The sequence below is a fragment of the Arachis hypogaea genome, chromosome 19 (genome assembly GCF_003086295.3).
Source record: "Arachis hypogaea cultivar Tifrunner chromosome 19, arahy.Tifrunner.gnm2.J5K5, whole genome shotgun sequence".
NCBI lineage: Eukaryota > Viridiplantae > Streptophyta > Magnoliopsida > Fabales > Fabaceae > Arachis > Arachis hypogaea.
The window spans coordinates 99808152-99826520 of record NC_092054.1 but is presented as its reverse complement, the minus strand read 5'-3'; the positions used below and the strand labels follow the sequence as shown (position 1 = coordinate 99826520).

General features: G+C 38.8%; 3 protein-coding genes, 1 long non-coding RNA gene and 1 other non-coding gene across 5 annotated transcripts; 1 reads left to right on the top strand and 4 right to left on the bottom strand.

The window, feature by feature from the left end:
- The first annotated feature begins 5596 nt into the window (after nucleotides 1-5596).
- LOC140182303 (protein FAR-RED IMPAIRED RESPONSE 1-like) lies at nucleotides 5597-7446 on the top strand. The gene is made up of 4 exons (XM_072228464.1): nucleotides 5597-5663; nucleotides 5817-6220; nucleotides 6309-7243; nucleotides 7330-7446. Exons 2-4 carry the CDS (start codon nucleotides 5890-5892, stop codon nucleotides 7444-7446), a joined length of 1383 nt encoding a protein of 460 aa, XP_072084565.1. The 5' UTR covers nucleotides 5597-5663; nucleotides 5817-5889.
- A 450-nt stretch (nucleotides 7447-7896) lies between these two features.
- Nucleotides 7897-8687, bottom strand: LOC112777651 (uncharacterized). The gene is made up of 4 exons (XR_003190533.3): nucleotides 8528-8687; nucleotides 8280-8392; nucleotides 8116-8209; nucleotides 7897-8030 (listed from the first exon to the last, which is right to left on the bottom strand). It is a non-coding gene; the product is annotated as an uncharacterized lncRNA (long non-coding RNA).
- A 1235-nt stretch (nucleotides 8688-9922) lies between these two features.
- Nucleotides 9923-11395, bottom strand: LOC112779282 (uncharacterized). The gene is made up of 9 exons (XM_072228463.1): nucleotides 11220-11395; nucleotides 11067-11132; nucleotides 10921-10989; nucleotides 10771-10845; nucleotides 10644-10697; nucleotides 10401-10487; nucleotides 10252-10320; nucleotides 10105-10170; nucleotides 9923-10022 (listed from the first exon to the last, which is right to left on the bottom strand). Exons 1-9 carry the CDS (start codon nucleotides 11294-11296, stop codon nucleotides 9923-9925), a joined length of 663 nt encoding a protein of 220 aa, XP_072084564.1. The 5' UTR covers nucleotides 11297-11395.
- A 253-nt stretch (nucleotides 11396-11648) lies between these two features.
- LOC140182302 (uncharacterized) lies at nucleotides 11649-13600 on the bottom strand. The gene is made up of 3 exons (XM_072228462.1): nucleotides 13313-13600; nucleotides 12313-12588; nucleotides 11649-12199 (listed from the first exon to the last, which is right to left on the bottom strand). The coding sequence occupies exons 1-3, from the start codon at nucleotides 13497-13499 to the stop codon at nucleotides 11649-11651; spliced, it is 1014 nt and encodes a 337-aa protein (XP_072084563.1). The 5' UTR covers nucleotides 13500-13600.
- Nucleotides 13601-15481: 1881 nt separating this feature from the next.
- On the bottom strand, nucleotides 15482-15589 carry LOC112780188 (small nucleolar RNA R71). Its single transcript, XR_003191041.1, has one exon. It is a non-coding gene; the product is annotated as a small nucleolar RNA R71 (small nucleolar RNA).
- Between the last annotated feature and the right edge of the window lie 2780 nt (nucleotides 15590-18369).

The window sequence follows — 18369 nt, the reverse complement described above, 5'->3', positions numbered from 1 at the left end:
TGTAAGTGAATATCTACCCAAAACTAGCTTATTTTCTAAGAAAATGCATGAAACTACCTTAAAAACAGTAAAGAAAAGGTCAGTGAAATTGGCCAAAATGCCCTGGCATCACAACACCAAACTTAAAGCTTGCTTGTCCCTAAGCAAGTACTGGAACAAGAGAATGATGAATGGAATGCCAAGAGAAATGAGTCATTGTTGTGGAAGTCATGTTCCTGGTTTTATGGTGGTTTCATGCATAGCAACTTAGGTTCATTCCTTCACTGGCTTTCAGACCTTTATCATGTTCTAGAATACTCACTTGATTGCATCCCATGAGACTTTTATTCATTGATCCTTTTGTTGTCATTTCAGGGCTTATTTGTGTTCTTAGGCTAAGTGCTCTGTAAGGGGGCAACTCTTTAGAATAAGCTTTCATCCAACACTCCCGAACCAGTTGGTTCAAGGTGCTAGGTGTTGAAGCACCCCTAAGGACTTACTTCCTCAAGTCTCTCCCCCATACATACACACCACAGGCACATGGTTTGTTTATTTTCTTTCCTTGAGGTCTTGGTGTCCAGCACCTCTTTGGGTTACTAAATGTTCTGTAGCAAAGATTGCTCTTGATAGTGGACTTTCAGTTGATAATCCCGGGTTAGTTAACCCAAGTTACCAGGTGATAAAGCACCCTTGAGAGCTTAGTAATCCAAGCAGATCCTTGGTACAGGAACACCACAGACACATCCCTTAAGACTCAAACCCTTGGTGCCTAGCCTCTTTTCTTGCTATTTTTCTTTTATTCTTCAACTTTGATTGTTCTTTCCCTTTTTCTTATTAAGATCTTGTTATTTAGCTAGTCTCATGGGGTGTGTTCAAGCATATGATTCATGACAGATAGTTGTCTTCCCACCTTGTGGTTGAACCAACTTAGCTAACTTATGACCACACCACAAACTCAGGAACTTACTCCATAGTATGAGCTCTACTCTGGTCTTTTATAAAACACTCATTCTCTTTTCATTTGATTCAAAAGGACAAGCATACAAGTAAGTAAGGAAATGATGCAGTAATGACATTCAGACTAGCAATCCTAGACCTAAGCAATGAAAAACTTAAAAGACAGAATTTAAAAGGGTTCCAACTAACGAGTAACTATTAATCAAAAGTGCATTCGGACTTCCAACTTTCAACATTCTAAGTACATGGAATTAAGTAACAATACAACCTTCGGGTGATGGTTTCTAGTTGCCCTCTTTTTGTCATCATCCTATTCTTTGCTACCTCACTTCCTTGGATGAAGGTGCACCATTTCCTCATAAGATTCCTGCAAAGTTATTGGAAGTTGCTTGTTCCCAAAGCACTTGAGAAATAGTTAGCTTGCATGTATGCTTGTGACTTCTGAACTTAATTTGGTGTGTGAACACCAAACTTAGTTCTTTGCCCAGTACAAAACCTTGCATATATGCAGAGAACCTCATATATTGTTATTAACAAAACAATTATTAACTAAAGTCTAACTACATTTAAGTGGTTTCCCTTGATTGGTTGGAGCTAGCAATGTGCTTTGGGAGTGGAGTGTGATTCTAACTAAGATCCTTGGTGGAACACCAAACTTAGAATTACACTCTCACTCTTGGATTGTTTTGGTGTGGAACACCAAACTTAGCTCCTCGCAATACATGGGAAACAACTTGTGACCTTTATTGAAATAAAGATGAAAAGGAAACTACCTGAGGTTGGGTTGCCTCCCAACAGAGGGCTCTTTTATCGTCGCTAGCTCGACGATTCCTCAATTACTTGAGATGATACTTTACTCTGGGGTTTTCCCCCATGTTGCCCATATAATGTTTGAGTCTTTGTCCGTTCACAGTGAACGTCCTCTCTGAACCTTCATCCATGATTTCTATGTGCCCATATGGCGAGACCTTTGTGACAAGGTGATGAGCGGATAATTTATACGCTTTTTGGCATTGTTTTTAGTATATTTTTAGTAGGATCTAGTTACTTTTAGGGACGTTTTCATTAGTTTTTATGTTAAATTCACATTTCTGGACTTTACTATGAGTTTGTGTGTTTTTCTGTGATTTCAGGTATTTTCTGACTGAAATTGAGGGACTTGAGCAAAAATCATATTCAGAGGTTGAAGAAGGACTGCTGATGTTGTTGGATTCTGACCTCCCTGCACTCAAAGTGGATTTTCTGGAGCTACAGAACTCGAAATGGCGAGCTTCCAATTGAGTTGGAAAGTAGACATCCAGGGCTTTCCAGCAATGTATAATAGTCCATACTTTGTCCAAGTTTAGATGACGCAAACTGGCGTTCAACGCCAGCTCTCTGCCCAATTCTGGCGTCCAGCGCCAGAAACAAGTTGCAAAGTGGAGTTCAATACCCAAACTGGCACAAAAGCTGGCGTTCAACTCCAAGAAGGACCTCTACACGTGCAACACTCAAGCTCAGCCCAAGCACACACCAAGTGGGTCCCGGAAGTGGATTTATGCATCAATTACTTACTTCTGTAAACCCTAGTAGCTAGTTTATTATAAATAGGACCTTTTACTATTGTATTAGACATCTTTGAATCGGAGGAATCATCTTTGGACGCCTGGTTCTTAGATCAGAGGGGCTGGCCATTCGGCCATGCCTGGACCTTTCACTTATGTATTTTTAATGGTAGAGTTTCTACTCTCCATAGATTAAGGTGTGGAGCTCTGCTGTTCCTCAAAGATTAATGCAAAGTACTATTGTTTTCTATTCAATTCATCTTATTTCGCTTCTAAGATGTTCATTCGCACTTCAACCTGAATGTGATGAACGTGACAATCATCATCATTCCCCATGAACGCGTGCCTGACAACCACTTCCGTTCTACTTTCGATTGAATGAGTGTCTCTTAGATCTCTTAACCAGAATCTTCGTGGCATAAGCTAGATTGATGGTAGCATTCAAGAGAATCCAGAAAGTCTAAACCTTGTCTGTGGTATTCCGAGTAGGATTCAATGATTGAATGACAGTGACGAGCTTCAAACTCGCGATTGCTGGGCGTAGTGACAGACGCAAAAGGATAGTAAATCCTATTCCAGTATGATCGAAAACCGACAGATGAATAGTCGTGCCGTGACAGGGTGCGTTGACCATGTTCACTGAGAGGATAGGATGTAACCATTAACAAGGGTGATGCCTCCAGACGATTAGCCGTGCCGTGACAGGGCATTTGGATCATTTTCCCGAGAGAAGACCGGAAGTAGCCATTGACAATGGTGATGCATTACATAAAGCCAGCCATGGAAAGGAGTAAGACTGATTGGATGAAGATAGCAGGAAAGCAGAGGTTCAGAGGAACGAAAGTATCTCTATTCGCTTATCTGAAATTCTCACCAATGATTTACATAAGTATTTCTATCACTATTTTATTAATTATTTTCGAAAACCCCATTACTATTTTATATCCGCCTGACTGAGATTTACAAGGTGACCATAGCTTGCTTCATACCAACAATCTCCGTGGGATTCGACCTTTACTCACGTAAGGTATTACTTGGACGACCCAGTGCACTTGCTGGTTAGTTGTGCGAAGTTGTGAACCATGGTATTGGCATCATGTTTTTGGCGCCATTACCAGGGAAAGAAAGAGCGATGAATTTTACATAATCAAAGTGTAGTCACAATTTCTGCGCACCAAGTTTTTGGCGCCGTTGCCGGGGATTGTTCAAGTTTGGACAACTGACGGTTCATCTTGTTGCTCAGATTAGGTAATTTCCTTTTTGTTTTATTTTCAAAAATTTTTCAAAAAAATCTTTCAAAAATTTCTTCCTTGTTTTCGAAAAAAAAAATTGTTTTCAAAAATATATTTTTCTTCAAAATTTTTAAGAATGAATTCTAGTGTTTCATATAACATGTTTTAGCTTGGCTGGCTATTAAGCCATGTCTAACTCCCAGGATTTTGATTGAGGACTATGAATTCATTGCTTCCTTTTTCCCAAATATTTTCGAAAAAAATTAAAAGAAAATACAAAAAAATTTAGAAAATCATAAAAAAATCAAAAATATTTTTGTGTTACGGAAAAGCTCTGCATACAAGCCCTAATGGCTTGTATGCCATACAAGTTCATTAAAAAATAAGATCAAAATACGCGCTGCTTCAGGTACGTTGATTACACGCGCTATATAACATCGCGCGTATATCTAACTACCAGATTTAAAATATTTCTTTCCCTTTTCGTTTTCGTTATTTTGAGATTTCGTTCTTCTTCTTCTCCCGCGTTTACCCTCCTTCTTCTCCATTGTTCTTTTCTTCTCCTTTTCTCACTAGCATCTTCTTCGTTTAGGTTACCTTTGTCTCTCTCTGCAACTCCATCTTCGTTTTCTATTTTTGATTTGTTGTTTTTCGAAATCAAATTTTGATCTCGTTTTGAAGATAATGGATCATTCAACCTCAGATTGTCATCTGAATGCAGGCGAAGTGGATTATGAGTCAGAATCTAACGAAGTCCCTGAGGTTTGATTTACATAGGATTAGTATGAAATTTCTTTCAGTAATTTGTATAGCATTGTGTAGTTGAAAAATTACTGAACATTACTGTGAAAGTAACACGTTTACGTGAATCTGTCGATTCAATGTATTAGTTGTGATTAATTACCTGGAATTTGTAGCAGACGCTCGGGTGTAGATCAATTCTTGTTTGGGTGTACTTTAGCTAGAAGTGTGGGTGTATCTACACTTTACTGGTTTTTTGTTATTTTAATTTACTTGTTGTTGTTCAGCTGTATTATAACAGACATGATTAGGTGTGTTTTTAGAACTGTATTATATCTGCATGCTGTGTATTTACAGTTTATGGCTTTAAAAGTCATTCTGTTGTTGAGTTGTTGCGGTTAGGGTGTATCGTATTAGACATGATTGGGTGTATTTTAATCATATCTATGGGTGTATTTACAGTTCTGACACGGTGTATTTTGCAGCCTCTCTCAGTTGTTGATGACGAGCTTGTTCCAAAGGTCGGAATGACCTTTACCACCCTTGAAGATGCTGGAAAATTTTACAGGAACTACGCCAAGGCTGCAGGTTTCTCTACAAGAGTTCGGTGCACAAATAGGAAGGGAAACGAGATTAAGAACCAACTGATTACATGTAGCAGAGAGGGAAAATGGAAATCTAAAATATCTCCGACCGAGAAGACCAATCCGACAGCCGGTCTAAACTGTCCTGCAAGAATTTATATACACACATTGAAGGATGTCGGTGCTTGGATCATTTCAAAGGTTGTGCTGGATCATTCACACCCCTGCTGTCCAAGCAAAGCAGAGATGCTCAAACAGCACAGGGAACTAAGCATGTCCATTCGTCGTACGATAGAGAATAACGAGGAGGCCGGTATCAGACCAAGCAAAACCTACCAATCATTTGTTGCTGCTGCCGGGGGTCACCGCGAGTTAAATTTTATCGAAAAGGACGTGAGGAATTACATTACCAGGGAAGTGCGGAATGTTTCCGAACAAGAAGATGCAAAGGAATTCGGGAAATATTTGTTAAGAATGAAAGAGAAGAATCCGAATTTCTTTTTTGAGCTCCAACTCGAAGAGGATCAATCGATTAAGCTGGCTTTTTGGGCTGATGCAAGAAGCAGAGCCGCCTTTGAGTATTTCGGAGACGTCATTTCATTCGACACCACCTACAATACAAACAGGTAACAAACTGTCCCTGTTTATGATGCCAAATTAATTTATTTTTACGAATCCGCAGTAGAGGTGTATATTGGCTGTTTCATTGGGTGTATGCGAAGCATTTGTTAGGGTGTAGCTAATGATTTTGCATTCTGGACCATGGTAATTTGTTTCAGGTATAATTTGGTCTGTGGTTCTTTTGTCGGGGTGAATCACCACGGTCAATCAACACTTCTCGGATGCTCTTTGATGAAGAACGAAGAAATTGAATCATTCAAATGGTTATTTCAAAGCTGGCTTCGTTGCATGGGAGGAAACGCTCCGAAAGGGTTTCTCACCGATCAGTGCGCATCCATGAAAAGGGCTTTAGAGGCCTGTATGCCAACAACAGTTCACCACTGGTGCATTTGGCACATCATGAAGAAGATTCCAAGCAAATTAAACGGGTACAAGGGACATGCCGATATCGAACAAGAAATGAGCCAAGTTGTTTGGAACTCTCAAAGCAAAGACTCATTCGATAGGAATTGGAACGATTTTCTGCTGAATTTTGGTCTTGGGGACAACAAGTGGCTTTCAGGTAATGTCTTTTTAAAATATGCATCAGAGGTGTAAGTTGCATGTTTTCTCGGGTGTATTTATAGACTGTCTTTGGGTGTATTATGCAGATCTGTACGAAGACCGTCACATATGGGTTCCTATCTATCTGGATCACCATTTCTGGGCAGGGATGAGAAGCACACAAAGGAGCGAGAGCATGCATTCATTTTTTAACAAGTATATCACCCGGAACAGCTCGCTTATTCAGTTCGTCAAACAATACGATAATTGCCTCGGAAGCAGGGAGCAAGCAGAGAGAGAATCAGATGCTGCAGATTTTCATACGGTCATACCGTGTGCAACGAAATCCTGCATTGAAGCTCAGTTTCAAGATGCGTACACTCACGCAAAGTTTAGGGAAGTCCAAGCGCAATTCAGAGGAAAGGCGAATTGCATCACCAGACTGAAGAATTCCGCTCTAGGCTATTCAGTATACGAAGTCGGAGAACAAGTTTCCAGCTCAATATTCAACAAGTTCGTGGTTACTTACGACTCGGTTGCAGCCGAGGTAAAATGCCATTGCTTATTATTCGAGTCGAGAGGGATACTGTGCCGTCACGCACTAAGCGTGTTAAGCTTCGAACAAGTAAGCCAAGTGTCACCGAGATACATACTGGAACGATGGAGCAAGAAGGTAAAGAGGCGACACACACACATCAAGAGCAGCCACGACGAGCCACTAATGGAGCCAAGAAGCAAGAGGTTCGACCAATTGGTTTTTCGTTCGCAAAATATATGCGAATTTGCCTCCGAATCGGAGGAGCTGACTGCAATTCTGCACCGCGCGTACGATAACGTCATGGCCGAGATGGAAGCATTAAAAGCCAAAAGGAAGGGGACATCTTCTTTATCCCACGAAGACGCCAACTTGGAATCCGTTAACGAGCTTCAAAGCCCGCCAAGGATTCGAACAAGAGGACGTCCAAAAAACAGGCTAGGTTCAAAGCTGGAGAAACAGATCGCAAATGCCACAAAGAAGAAGAAGACGAAAGTTTTAAGCGAGGTAAAAGTAATGTTCTTTAAATTTGTGGCGATTGAGTTTATTTTTCTCGTTAATAGTTTAGGTAATGTGTGTATGTTATATTTCAGATAAACCTGTTTGATGCTGCATCAGCGGCGCATTCAAATTGCAGCCAATATCAAGGACACGTTATGAGTTATCAGTTCAGGGTACCAGCAGCAGGGGATAACTGGTTGGGTGTATAGTATTACAGAATATGGGTGTAAAAGCACTGTTATTTCGGGTGTATTTTCGTTAATTCACAATTTAGATATAAATATAAAACAAAAGCTGTAAAAATTCTCAGGTTATGGGTTTATATTTGATTTGATGTTTTTCTTCATATTTTAGTACATGTAATTCATACATTTTGAATACAGCGCAGACAGTTTGGGTGTATATTTAATACAACCTTGGGTGTATTATTAGACTTGCGTTGGGTGTAGCATTTTATAATTTGTGTTTTTTCCTTCATATTTTAGCACCTGTAATACAGCTTTTGAATACATCACAGACAGTTTACCAGCACAGATAGTTTAACTATGGGAAAAAATATACATGGAATAGAAGTTGTAGATAAATGGCAAATATTTACATCATTTGTTCAATTTACAAACTACCCAGTTTTTATATCAGCAGAATTAATCTGACAAAACGGACTTAATAATATAGAGGATGGCTTCGACAGCCTTATAGCACTACTCTCTCTAATTGCCTGATCTCTCTGGGTATTCATCTCACTGAATAGTATCCGGGATGCGTACTCCACTCTATAGTGGTCCACCTCCTCCTACAATAAAAAAGTATATTCTGTTTAAACAGCAATATTAATTCAGTAAAGTAATACAGAGTTATATGGTTCTAAAGACAGTTACCTGTGGCCAATTATCCCATTGATACTTCCCCTTTTTGATGTTTTCCGGCTCAATTATCTCCATCCACTTCATAACGTACACAGCGCAGTCATAGCTGAAAACAAAGAAAATAAATTACAAATCTCATTTACAAAAGTTTAATGATCAGACTCACAAATTTATACCTTGTTTTTTGGCCTGATATTTTAACATATGGTGATTTAATTTCCTTCTCCCTCTCCCCTTTCTGAAGAGGTTTCCCGCCGGCATATGTTATCAATCTTGAAAATACGTATCCCTTAAATACGAAAACAAATCAGTAATACACCCGAATGAATGGACAAGATACACCCAACTGAATGGACAATATACACCCATCACAAGTAACGAAATAGACCTATCTATTAAAGTAAAGAAGACAGAGGCAACTTACAGTGAATTTATTAATGGTCTTTCTCTCATCAGTGGGAGCTATTTTGTGTAGCGGGTCAAGTATTTGACATTTACGCTTTCTTGTATTTATCAGCCATAACCACCAATGCCCGGCGTAGCAGACAGGGGCAAAAATCTGAAGGATTCCCACACATTAACAGTGTGTTATTTTATTTTGCAAATAAGTAAATAAGCGTAGTAACAAATTTAGCAAACGAAAACTTACATATGGGTGCGAAGTTAATTTTTTTCTATCTATGAAGGGAATGAAACTCGGGTAGGCTTCCACCCTGAATTCCTTTTTCGTTTTTGGTGATACGAATTCCCCGTTTGGGTGATCCGAAAGCGCCATGCACTGCAAGAATGGGAAACGAGAAATGAAATACTAAACTTACACCCAATGGAACGTGACAAATACACCCAAATCAATACAGAAAATACACCCGAAGTTCGTAGAAGTAACACTTACCACAATATCGGGGGGGAGACAGTATATTTGTTCTTGAAATCTCTTTTCATTTTTGTTGTTGAGGATGAGGCAGACGGCAGATACAATCTAGAAATATATGCCGAAATCAATTTTACATTAATAAGCATTGTAATTGACTTTGGTGTAAAAACAGTAATCTTATTCTAATATTACCTGAGATTCTATATCACTTTTTGCCTGGAGGGAAGCAAGGTGCATTCTTATCAAAATGTATTCTCCTTGGCCAATCAGAGTGCACATCTCCTCATACTCGTTAGTATTTCCATCTGCATCTTCCTTCAGTCTCGTCCCCCAGATGTAGCACTTTTGTTTCATATCATCCGTAATCTGATATAATCCCCGAGGAGTTTCAAACTTTGCAGAACTTTCTCCCCCAGTCTCCCTCTGAATTTGTGGACTTGTGTTTTTTCCCTTCGTCGCGCTGCTTGCTATTCTTTGGACCAAACTGTCCAATTGTTCTATCAAATTCGCAGCTTCTGGAGATTTTTCCCTTTCTGTCTCCTGTGTTGACGCCCCCTCCTGGCTTGAATCAGTCAATCCAAGGCTGAATGATGGCACCCCTGGATCTGTTTTAGGAACATAGGAAGCTGTCCGTGCCATCATCAACAGAACAGCAGCGTCTTCTGCGTCTGGATGACTGCGTCATCATGTATAAGAATAAGAATAAGAATAAGAATATACAGATGATAAGGAAAGATTGATTTTAGTCTGATGAACTTACACTTTAGTTGGAGCTGGGGGAACCGTGGGTGTGGTCTCTTGAAGTTGTTTGGGGGTTTCAGGAGTGCTGCACAGTTACAAAAAATTAATCACGTCGTAAAAGAAACTAATCAGGAACAATATACACCCAAACTGTTAGCTAATATACACCCAAACTCCAAACAAATATACACTCAATACTATTTCTTACGTTTCCGTAGTCCCTTCAATCTGTAGCATAGGGGTTGGTTCAAAATCTGTCTCTGTGGTTGTTTGGGATGCCGGCACAAAAACCTGAATCGGGACTCTAAACAAGAAGAAAAATGAAAGGTTAACAACGCCTTTGAAAATAATAAGGTTATAAGGTTGAATATTATTGTAAAACTCACATTGCAAGCGCTTCGGACGGTGTCTGTTCCCTCACAACCATCATATTCGAATCAGACGGACTCAACCTAAAATACACCCAAAGAAATTCAAGAAATACACCCGAACAATTCAAAAAGAAGACAGGCTTTGTTTTTTTGAGAACTTACATACTTGCAGTTTTTGCTTTTTTTTCCTGCCTTTTTTTTCTTGAATAAAATAATAAAGGGCTTTTTTTTCTAAAAAAAAATATATACAGAATTAGAAGTAGAAGGGTAATAGAAGAACAAAAGTAACGGTTATTTGAAAGAGAAATTACATGCTCTGTGACGGCTGGTTTACACTACTCTGTTCTGTGTTTCCTTGAGAGGAAGGAGCATCAGTTCCCAAGTTCACAGCCGGTATTCTAAGACAGATTTGATCCAAGCAACACAACAAAGTTAATATTCCAACTTATTAGACAACATACACCCAACTTGATCCACTCAATACACCCAAATGGTACCACAAGACACACCCAATTCATGATAACAAGATTTTATTAAATAATAAAGCTTCTTACGTTTCAGACGACACATAGCGACCTTCTGTCGATCGCAGGTCAGGTTGGTTCTCCCTGCGAAACAAGAAACAATTATTAGCATGCAAAACACAACAAAATATGAAATAGACAGTCCATCAAGACATACCCCTCTGCAGCAGATTTATCAACATTTTGCCCTAGCCATTCATCCAGTTCGTCACTTGATATTTCATATGTCTCACTACATTCATAAAGGAAGATGTTAACAAAAATAATTACGACGATAGACGGTAATATAGCTTACGAGGTACTGTACCCGTCAAAGTATTGGTCTTCTTTAGGAGGTGAATCCTCCACGAGAACTTTTTTCTTTTTTGGTTGTGTTCTGGGTGGAAAAAAAGAGTACCAATCAGAAATAAAAAATTAATTTTATCACAGAATATTATGCAAAGAAGTGCTTACTTTTTTGGTGTTGTTTTTGTTTTTTTCTTCTCCTTCTCCTTCTCTGCAGGTGATGATTCTTCACTCCTATAAGTTAATAACAGACACTTCAGTTAATACACGAAATCTTTATAATGAAGCCAAAAGAAAGGAGTAATAATTTCAGGACATTACTCATCACTTTGTTCAGATTCAGATTCTGAATCAGAATCTGGCTCCTCTTGCCTCTGCTTTCTTTTTCTGGAGTCCATTCTGGAAGGCAAACAGTGATTATTTAGAACATATTAAAATACACCCAACGTGATCAACAAGATACACCCAACTCGAAAAAGAAATTACACCCAAGTATGGTACTTACTTTTTCCCCTTTTTGATGTGTTGTTTTCTTGCTGAATCCTCCGAGTCTTGTTGAGTCTCAGACTCAGAGGTAGAAGTGTCACTGTCAGTAGCTGTTTCTGTCTCCGAAGACGATGTTGGACTCGCCTTCCTTTTTTTTGTTTTTTTGATTTCTTGTTTTTTTTCTTTTTTTTCTTTTTCTTTCATTTTTTCTCTTGCTCTTGTCTCCGCCATCTTCACAATTCCCTGAAACATGAGATATTTTAGCTAGCAGCATTCAGGTAAATATAGAAGCAACATATTATGTTTACTTACCAAAATTTCTTCTTTTTCTGCAGTCATTCTTTCCACCAACTTCTCCTTAGTCCAGTTGGCAATCCAAGGCTTTGGTGGTCTTTCAGCCCTCTTCTTGCCTTTGTTTTCAGAAAGATGAAAGTATATTATCATGAGGGCAAAGAGGCAGCCATCAATTGCCTTCTTCTTCTTATCCTGGTAGTCTGTGATGCCTTTGATCAAGAAGGTCAAAACATGCGCCCCCCAGTTTCTCTCCGATATGCCGTCCATCTTAAAAATTGGGGCGAGGTGCACGGGCGATATTTTGTTTATCGTCGTTAGCAAAAGGAACGCCATCTGTATGTAGAGGATGAATATCCTCTTGAACATCAGGCGTTCCTCTTCGCTGCCAACGCCGATTTCCATCATTTCATCGGTAAGACTTTTGAGGGTCTTACCCTGGAATCTTCTATAAATTATTTTGTCATCATCAGAAAGTTGCTTATAAAGTTGCTTATACTCAACTTTCTCAGGAAACAGATTTCCTACAAAAAAGAAAACAACAAAGTATCAAAATCGGTTCAAAAACACCCAAGCATCAACCTTAAATACACCCAAGCATGAACTTAATATACACCTATAATTTTGAGCTAGTTACCTGTTGCATTGATGCCAAGCGCATCACCTATTGTCTTTGGTGTTATTTGGAAAGAACCATATCCTGTCTTCAGTTTGTTCTCCCCAAGTTTGAAGTTGTTTGCCAGTTCCCTTAAGAGTTGGTGATCCACCCTTAGAGGTGGGACATGCATCAACCCACCAAATCCGAGATCCCTGACAATTGCCTTCTTCTCCTCAGCCATGTTTCTGAACTTATCACTCAGGAGATGTGTGGCACACTTAAGGTCTTTCGTTTGGTTTCTTGCTGCCATTTTGTCTGAAACAAAAAATACACACAAATATATTCCCATTAGTAACAGTAAGATACACCCATATGTAAGAATCAGATACACCCATTGATAACAGTGAGATACACCCATTGAAATTATTCAGATACATTCATATATATCAGTCAAACATGTTTCAATATCAAGCAACATTACAAGGTCTAATAACAGTAAGATACACCCATATGTAAGAATCCGATACACTCATTGTTAACAGGGAGATACACCCATAGATATTATTCATATAAATCCATATATATCAGTCAGTTATCACTCAAACATGCTTCAATATCAAATTAATTCAGATATCAGTAAGATACACGCATATATGAGTCAGATACACCCATTGATAAGAGTAAGATACACCCATATGTAAGAATCAGATACACCCATTGATAACAGTGAGATACACCCATTGAAATTATTCAGATACATTCATATATATCAGTGAGATATCACTCAAACATGCATCAATATCAAGTCACATTACAAGTTCAAACAGTATACAACCCCCAATCTACGGAATAAAGCCCCAAAAATCAACAACAGTAGCAAGAGAACTTAGAACAAGAATGTAGAACGACGTAAAACTTAGAAGAATGACGTAGAACTTAGAACAGTGTGACAAAGAAGCAAGAATAATAGCACAGTAAACCCTAGAGAAGAACGACGTAGAAGAAAACTAAAATTGGGAGGTTTTCTTGATGAACTTACGTTGAGTGTATTTGCTTCGTTTTGTCTTCAGATTCTTCACGGAGAGTTTGATGTTGTTTTGATGGAGGTTTCGAACAACGATTTCTATATTTTGAACTTTGATTTTTGCTCGAAATTGGGAGTGTTTCCTTGGTTTCGAAGCGTTTTGAGAAGTGGAAGAAGTGGAGGAAGTGGAAGAGTCTGCCATACGTAACTGTTTGTGTTGAGCGCGTGATTTTGACGCGCCATGTTATGCTTCCTTATGCGCGTGTCTTCGATTTGGGCTGGGCCAACTTGGAAGCTTGGATACTTGTATGTGTAGCAGGCCCGTTCTTGTTTGAGTCTTGAGTCATGTTATAAGTTTGGTGTTAATTGCATGTGCATCTTGCATTTTTTGAAAATTCTCATGCATTCATAGTGTTCTTCATGATCTTCAAGTTGTTCTTGGTAAGTCTTCTTGTTTGATCTTTGCATTTGCATGTTTTGTGTCTTTTCGTGTTTTTCATATGCATTCCTGAATTCTTTATGTCTAAGCATTAAAGAATTCTATGTTTGGTGTCTTACATGTTTTCTTTGCATTAAAAATTTTTCAAAAATATGTTCTTGGTGTTCATCTTAACATTCATAGTGTTCTTGGTGTTAATCTTGACATTCATAGCATTCTTGCATGCATTCATTGTTTTGATCCATCAGTTTCTTGTTTTTCTCTCTCTTCATTAAAAATTAAAAAATAAAAAAAATATCTTTCCCTTTTTCTCTCTCATAAATTCGAAAATTAGATTTGACTTTTTCAAAAATTTTTAAAATCTAGTTGTTTTTATGAGTCAAATCAAATTTTCAATTTAAAAATATTATCTTTTTCAAAATCTTTTTCAAAAATCAAATCTTTTTCATAGTTATTTTCGAAAATTCCAAAAATATTTTTCAAAAATCTTTTTCTTATTTTTATATCAAATTTTCGAAAATAACAATAACAATTAATGTTTTGATTCAAAAATTTCAAGTTTGTTACTTACTTCTTAAGAAAGATTCAAACTTTAAGTTCTATAATCATATCTTGTGATTTCTTGTGAATCAAGTCATTAATTGTGATTTAAAAAAAAAATCAAACCTTTTTCAAAACCAATTTCAATCATATCTTTTCAAAAATATCTTCTTATCTTATCTTTTTCAAAAAAAAAATGATTTCAAAATATCTTTTCTAACTTCTTAACTTCTTATCTTTTCAAAATTTGTTTCAACTAACTAACTAACTTTTTGTTTGTTTCTTATCTTTTTCAAAACCACCTAACTAACTCTCTCTCTCTAATTTTCGAAAACATCTTCCCTCTTTTTCAAAATTTCTTTTTAATTAATTAATTATTTTAATTTTTAATTTTAATTTTCGAAAATTACTAACCTTTTTCAAAAACTGTTTTCGAAAATCACTAACTCCTTTTCAAAAATTATTTTCGAAAATCCTCTCCCTCTCTCATCTTATTCTATTTATTTATTCATCTACTAACATCTCTTCCTCACATCACTCACCAAATTTGAACCCCCTCTTCTATCTGTGTTCGAATTTTTCTTCTTCTTCTTTTCTACTAACAATAAAGAACCTCCTTACTGTGACATAGAGGATTCCTCTTCTTTTCTTTTTCTCTTCTCTTTCTTATGAGCAGGGACAAAGAAAAAGGCATTCTTGTTGAAGCTGACCCAGAACCTGAAAGGACTCTGAAGAGGAAACTAAGAGAAGCTAAATTACAACAGTCCAGAGACAACCTTATTGAAAATTTCGAAAAAGTAAAGGAGATGGCAGCCGAACCCAACAAAAATAATGCAAGGAGAATGCTTGGTGACTTTACTGCACCTAATTCCAATCTACATGGAAGAAGCATCTCCATTCCTGCCATTGGAGCAAACAACTTTGAGCTGAAACCTCAGCTAGTTTCTCTGATGCAGCAGAACTGCAAGTTTCATGGACTTCCATCTGAAGATCCTTTTCAGTTCTTAACTGATTTCTTGCAGATCTGTGATACTGTTAAGATTAATAGAGTAGATCCTAAAATCTACAGGCTCATGCTTTTCCCATTTGCTGTAAGAGACAGAGCTAGAATATGGTTGGACTCTCAACCTAAAGATAGCCTGAACTCTTGGGATAAGCTGGTCACGTCTTTCTTAGCCAAGTTATTTCCTCCTCAAAAGCTGAGCAAGCTTAGAGTGGATATTCAAACCTTCAAACAAAAAGATGGTGAATCCCTCTATGAAGCTTGGGAAAGATACAAGCAGCTGACCAAAAAGTGTCCTTCTGACATGCTTTCAGAATGGACCATCCTAGATATATTCTATGATGGTTTATCTGAGCTATCAAAGATGTCATTGGATACTTCTGCAGGTGGATCCATTCACCTAAAGAAAACGCCTGCAGAAGCTCAAGAACTCATTGACATGGTTGCAAATAACCAGTTCATGTACACTTCTGAAAGGAATCCTGTGAATAATGGGACGCCTATAAAGAAGGGAGTTCTTGAAGTTGATACTCTGAATGCCATATTGGCTCAGAACAAAATATTAACTCAGCAAGTCAATATGATTTCTCAGAGTCTGAATGGAATGCAAGCTGCATCCAACAGTACTCAAGAGGCTTCTCCTTAAGAAGAAGCTTATGATCCTCAGAACCCTGCAATAGCAGAGGTGAATTACTTAGGTGAACCTTATGAAAACACCTATAACTCATCATGGAGAAATCATCCAAATTTCTCATGGAAGGATCAAAAGCCTCAACAAGGCTTTAATAATGGTGGAAGAAACAGGTTTAACAATAATAAACCTTTTCCATCATCCACTCAGCAACAGACAGAGAACTCTGAACAAAATACTTCTAATTTAGCAAATTTAGTCTCTGATCTATCTAAGGTCACTGTGAGTTTCATGAATGAAACAAGGTCTTCCATTAGAAATTTGGAAGCACAAGTGGGCCAGCTGAGTAAAAGGATCACTGAAATCCCTCCTAGTACTCTCCCAAGCAATACAGAAGAAAATCCAAAAGGAGAGTGCAAGGCCATTGATATAAGCACCATGGCCGAACCTGTAAGGGAAGGAGAGGACGTGAATCCCAAGGAGGAAGACCTCCTGGGACGTCCAGTGATCAATAAGGAGTTTCCCTCTGAGGAACCAAAAGACTCTGAGGCTCATCTAGAGACCATAGAGATTCCATTGAACCTCCTTATACCATTCATGAGCTCTGATGAGTATTCCTCTTCTGAAGAGAATGAGGATGTTACTGAAGAGCAAACTGCCAAGTTTCTTGGTGCAATCATGAAGCTGAATGCCAAATTATTTGGTATTAAAACTTGGGAAGATGAACCTCCCTTGTTTACCAATGAACTAAGTGATCTGGATCAACTGACATTGCCTCAGAAGAGACAGGATCCTGGAAAGTTCATAATACCTTGTACCATAGGCACCGTGATCTTTAAGGCTCTGTGTGACCTTGGTTCAGGAATAAACCTCATGCCCCTCTCTGTAATAGAGAAACTGGGAATCTATGGGGTGCAAGCTGCTAAAATCTCATTAGAGATGGCAGACAATTCAAGAAAACAGGCTTATGGACAAGTAGAGGACGTGTTAGTAAAGGTTGAAGGCCTTTACATCCCTGCTGATTTCATAGTCCTGGATACTGGAAAGGAAGAGGATGAATCCATCATCCTAGGAAGACCTTTCCTAGCCACAGCAAGAGCTGTGATTGATGTGGACAGGGGAGAATTAATCCTTCAAGTGAATGAGGACAACCTTGTGTTTACAACTCAAGGATCTCTCTCTGCATCCATGGAAAGGAAGCAGAAAAAGCTTCTCTCAAAGCAGAGTCAAACAAAGCCCCCACAGTCAAACTCTAAGTTTGGTGTTGGGAGGCCACAACCAAACTCTAAGTTTGGGGTTGAACTCCCATATCCAAACTCTAAGTTTGGTGTTGGAGAGTCTCAACAATGCTCTGAACATCTGTGAGGCTCCATGAGAGCCCACTGTCAAGCTATTGACATTAAAGAAGCGCTTGTTGGGAGGCAACCCAATTTTTATTTATCTAACAATATTTTTCTTAGTTATATGTCTTTATAGGTTCATGATCATGTGGAGTCACAAAATAAATATAGAAATTGAAAACGGAATCAAAAACAGCAGAAGAAAAATCACACCCTGGAGGAAGGATCTGCTTGGCGTTCAACGCCAGAACAGAGCATGGTTCTGGCGCTGAACGCCCAAAATGGGCAGTGTCTGGGCGCTGAACGCCCAAAATGGGCATCATCTGGGCGCTGAACGCCAGAAATGCACCCTGGAGAGGAGCTGGCGCTGAACGCCCAGAACAAGCATGGTTCTGGCGTTCAACGCCAGAAATGGCCAGTAAATGGGCGTTGAACGCCCAAAATGGGCACCAACCTGGCGCTGAACGCCCAGAGTTGTGTGCAAGGGCATTTTACATGCCTAATTTGGTGCAAGGTTGTAATTCCTTGAACACCTCAGGATCTGTGGACCCTACAGGATCATCTCAGGATCTGTGGACCCCACAGGATCCCCACCTACCTCCACTCACTTCTTCTCACCCCTCTTTCACACAATCCCATAAACACTCTTCCCCAAAACCCTTCACCAATCACCTCAATCCCTCTTCCCCATCACCTCTTCACCACTCACATCCATCCACTCTTCCCCATAAACCTACCTCATAAACTCCACCTACCTTCAAAATTCAAAATCAATTTCCCACCTAAACCCACCCTACATGGCCGAAACTTAATCCCCCCTCCCTCCCCTATATAAAGCCTTCCATTCTTCCTCATTTTCACACAACACAACCCTCTCTTCTCTTCTTGGCCGAAACACAACCCCTTCTCCCTCTCCTCCATTTTTTCTTCTTCTTCATCTATTCTTTCTTCTCTTGCTCGAGGGCGAGCAAAATTCTAAGTTTGGTGTGGTAAAAGCATAAGCTTTTTGTTTTTCCATTACCATTGATGGCACCTAAGATCGGAGAATCCTCTAGAAAGGGGAAAGAGAAGACAAAAGCTTCCACATCCGAGTCATGGGAGATGGAAAGATTCATCTCC

What these genes read in the sequence shown, in the direction of transcription:
- LOC140182303 (XM_072228464.1), top strand. Translation starts at nt 5,890, where the DNA reads ATGAAGAACGAAGAAATTGAATCATTCAAATGGTTATTTCAAAGCTGG. An exon ending in GGACAACAAGTGGCTTTCAG is followed by an intron (nt 6,221 to 6,308) that starts GTAATGTCTTTT and finishes TGTATTATGCAG; the next exon opens with ATCTGTACGAAGACCGTCAC. An exon ending in AGACGAAAGTTTTAAGCGAG is followed by an intron (nt 7,244 to 7,329) that starts GTAAAAGTAATG and finishes GTTATATTTCAG; the next exon opens with ATAAACCTGTTTGATGCTGC.
- LOC112779282 (XM_072228463.1), bottom strand. Translation starts at nt 11,296, where the DNA reads ATGGACTCCAGAAAAAGAAAGCAGAGGCAAGAGGAGCCAGATTCTGAT. An exon ending in GAATCTGAACAAAGTGATGA is followed by an intron (nt 11,133 to 11,219) that starts GTAATGTCCTGA and finishes ATTAACTTATAG; the next exon opens with GAGTGAAGAATCATCACCTG. An exon ending in GAAGACCAATACTTTGACGG is followed by an intron (nt 10,846 to 10,920) that starts GTACAGTACCTC and finishes TTATGAATGTAG; the next exon opens with TGAGACATATGAAATATCAA.
- LOC140182302 (XM_072228462.1), bottom strand. Translation starts at nt 13,499, where the DNA reads ATGGCAGACTCTTCCACTTCCTCCACTTCTTCCACTTCTCAAAACGCT. An exon ending in ACGAAGCAAATACACTCAAC is followed by an intron (nt 12,589 to 13,312) that starts GTAAGTTCATCA and finishes TTTTTGTTTCAG; the next exon opens with ACAAAATGGCAGCAAGAAAC. An exon ending in GCTTGGCATCAATGCAACAG is followed by an intron (nt 12,200 to 12,312) that starts GTAACTAGCTCA and finishes TCTTTTTTGTAG; the next exon opens with GAAATCTGTTTCCTGAGAAA.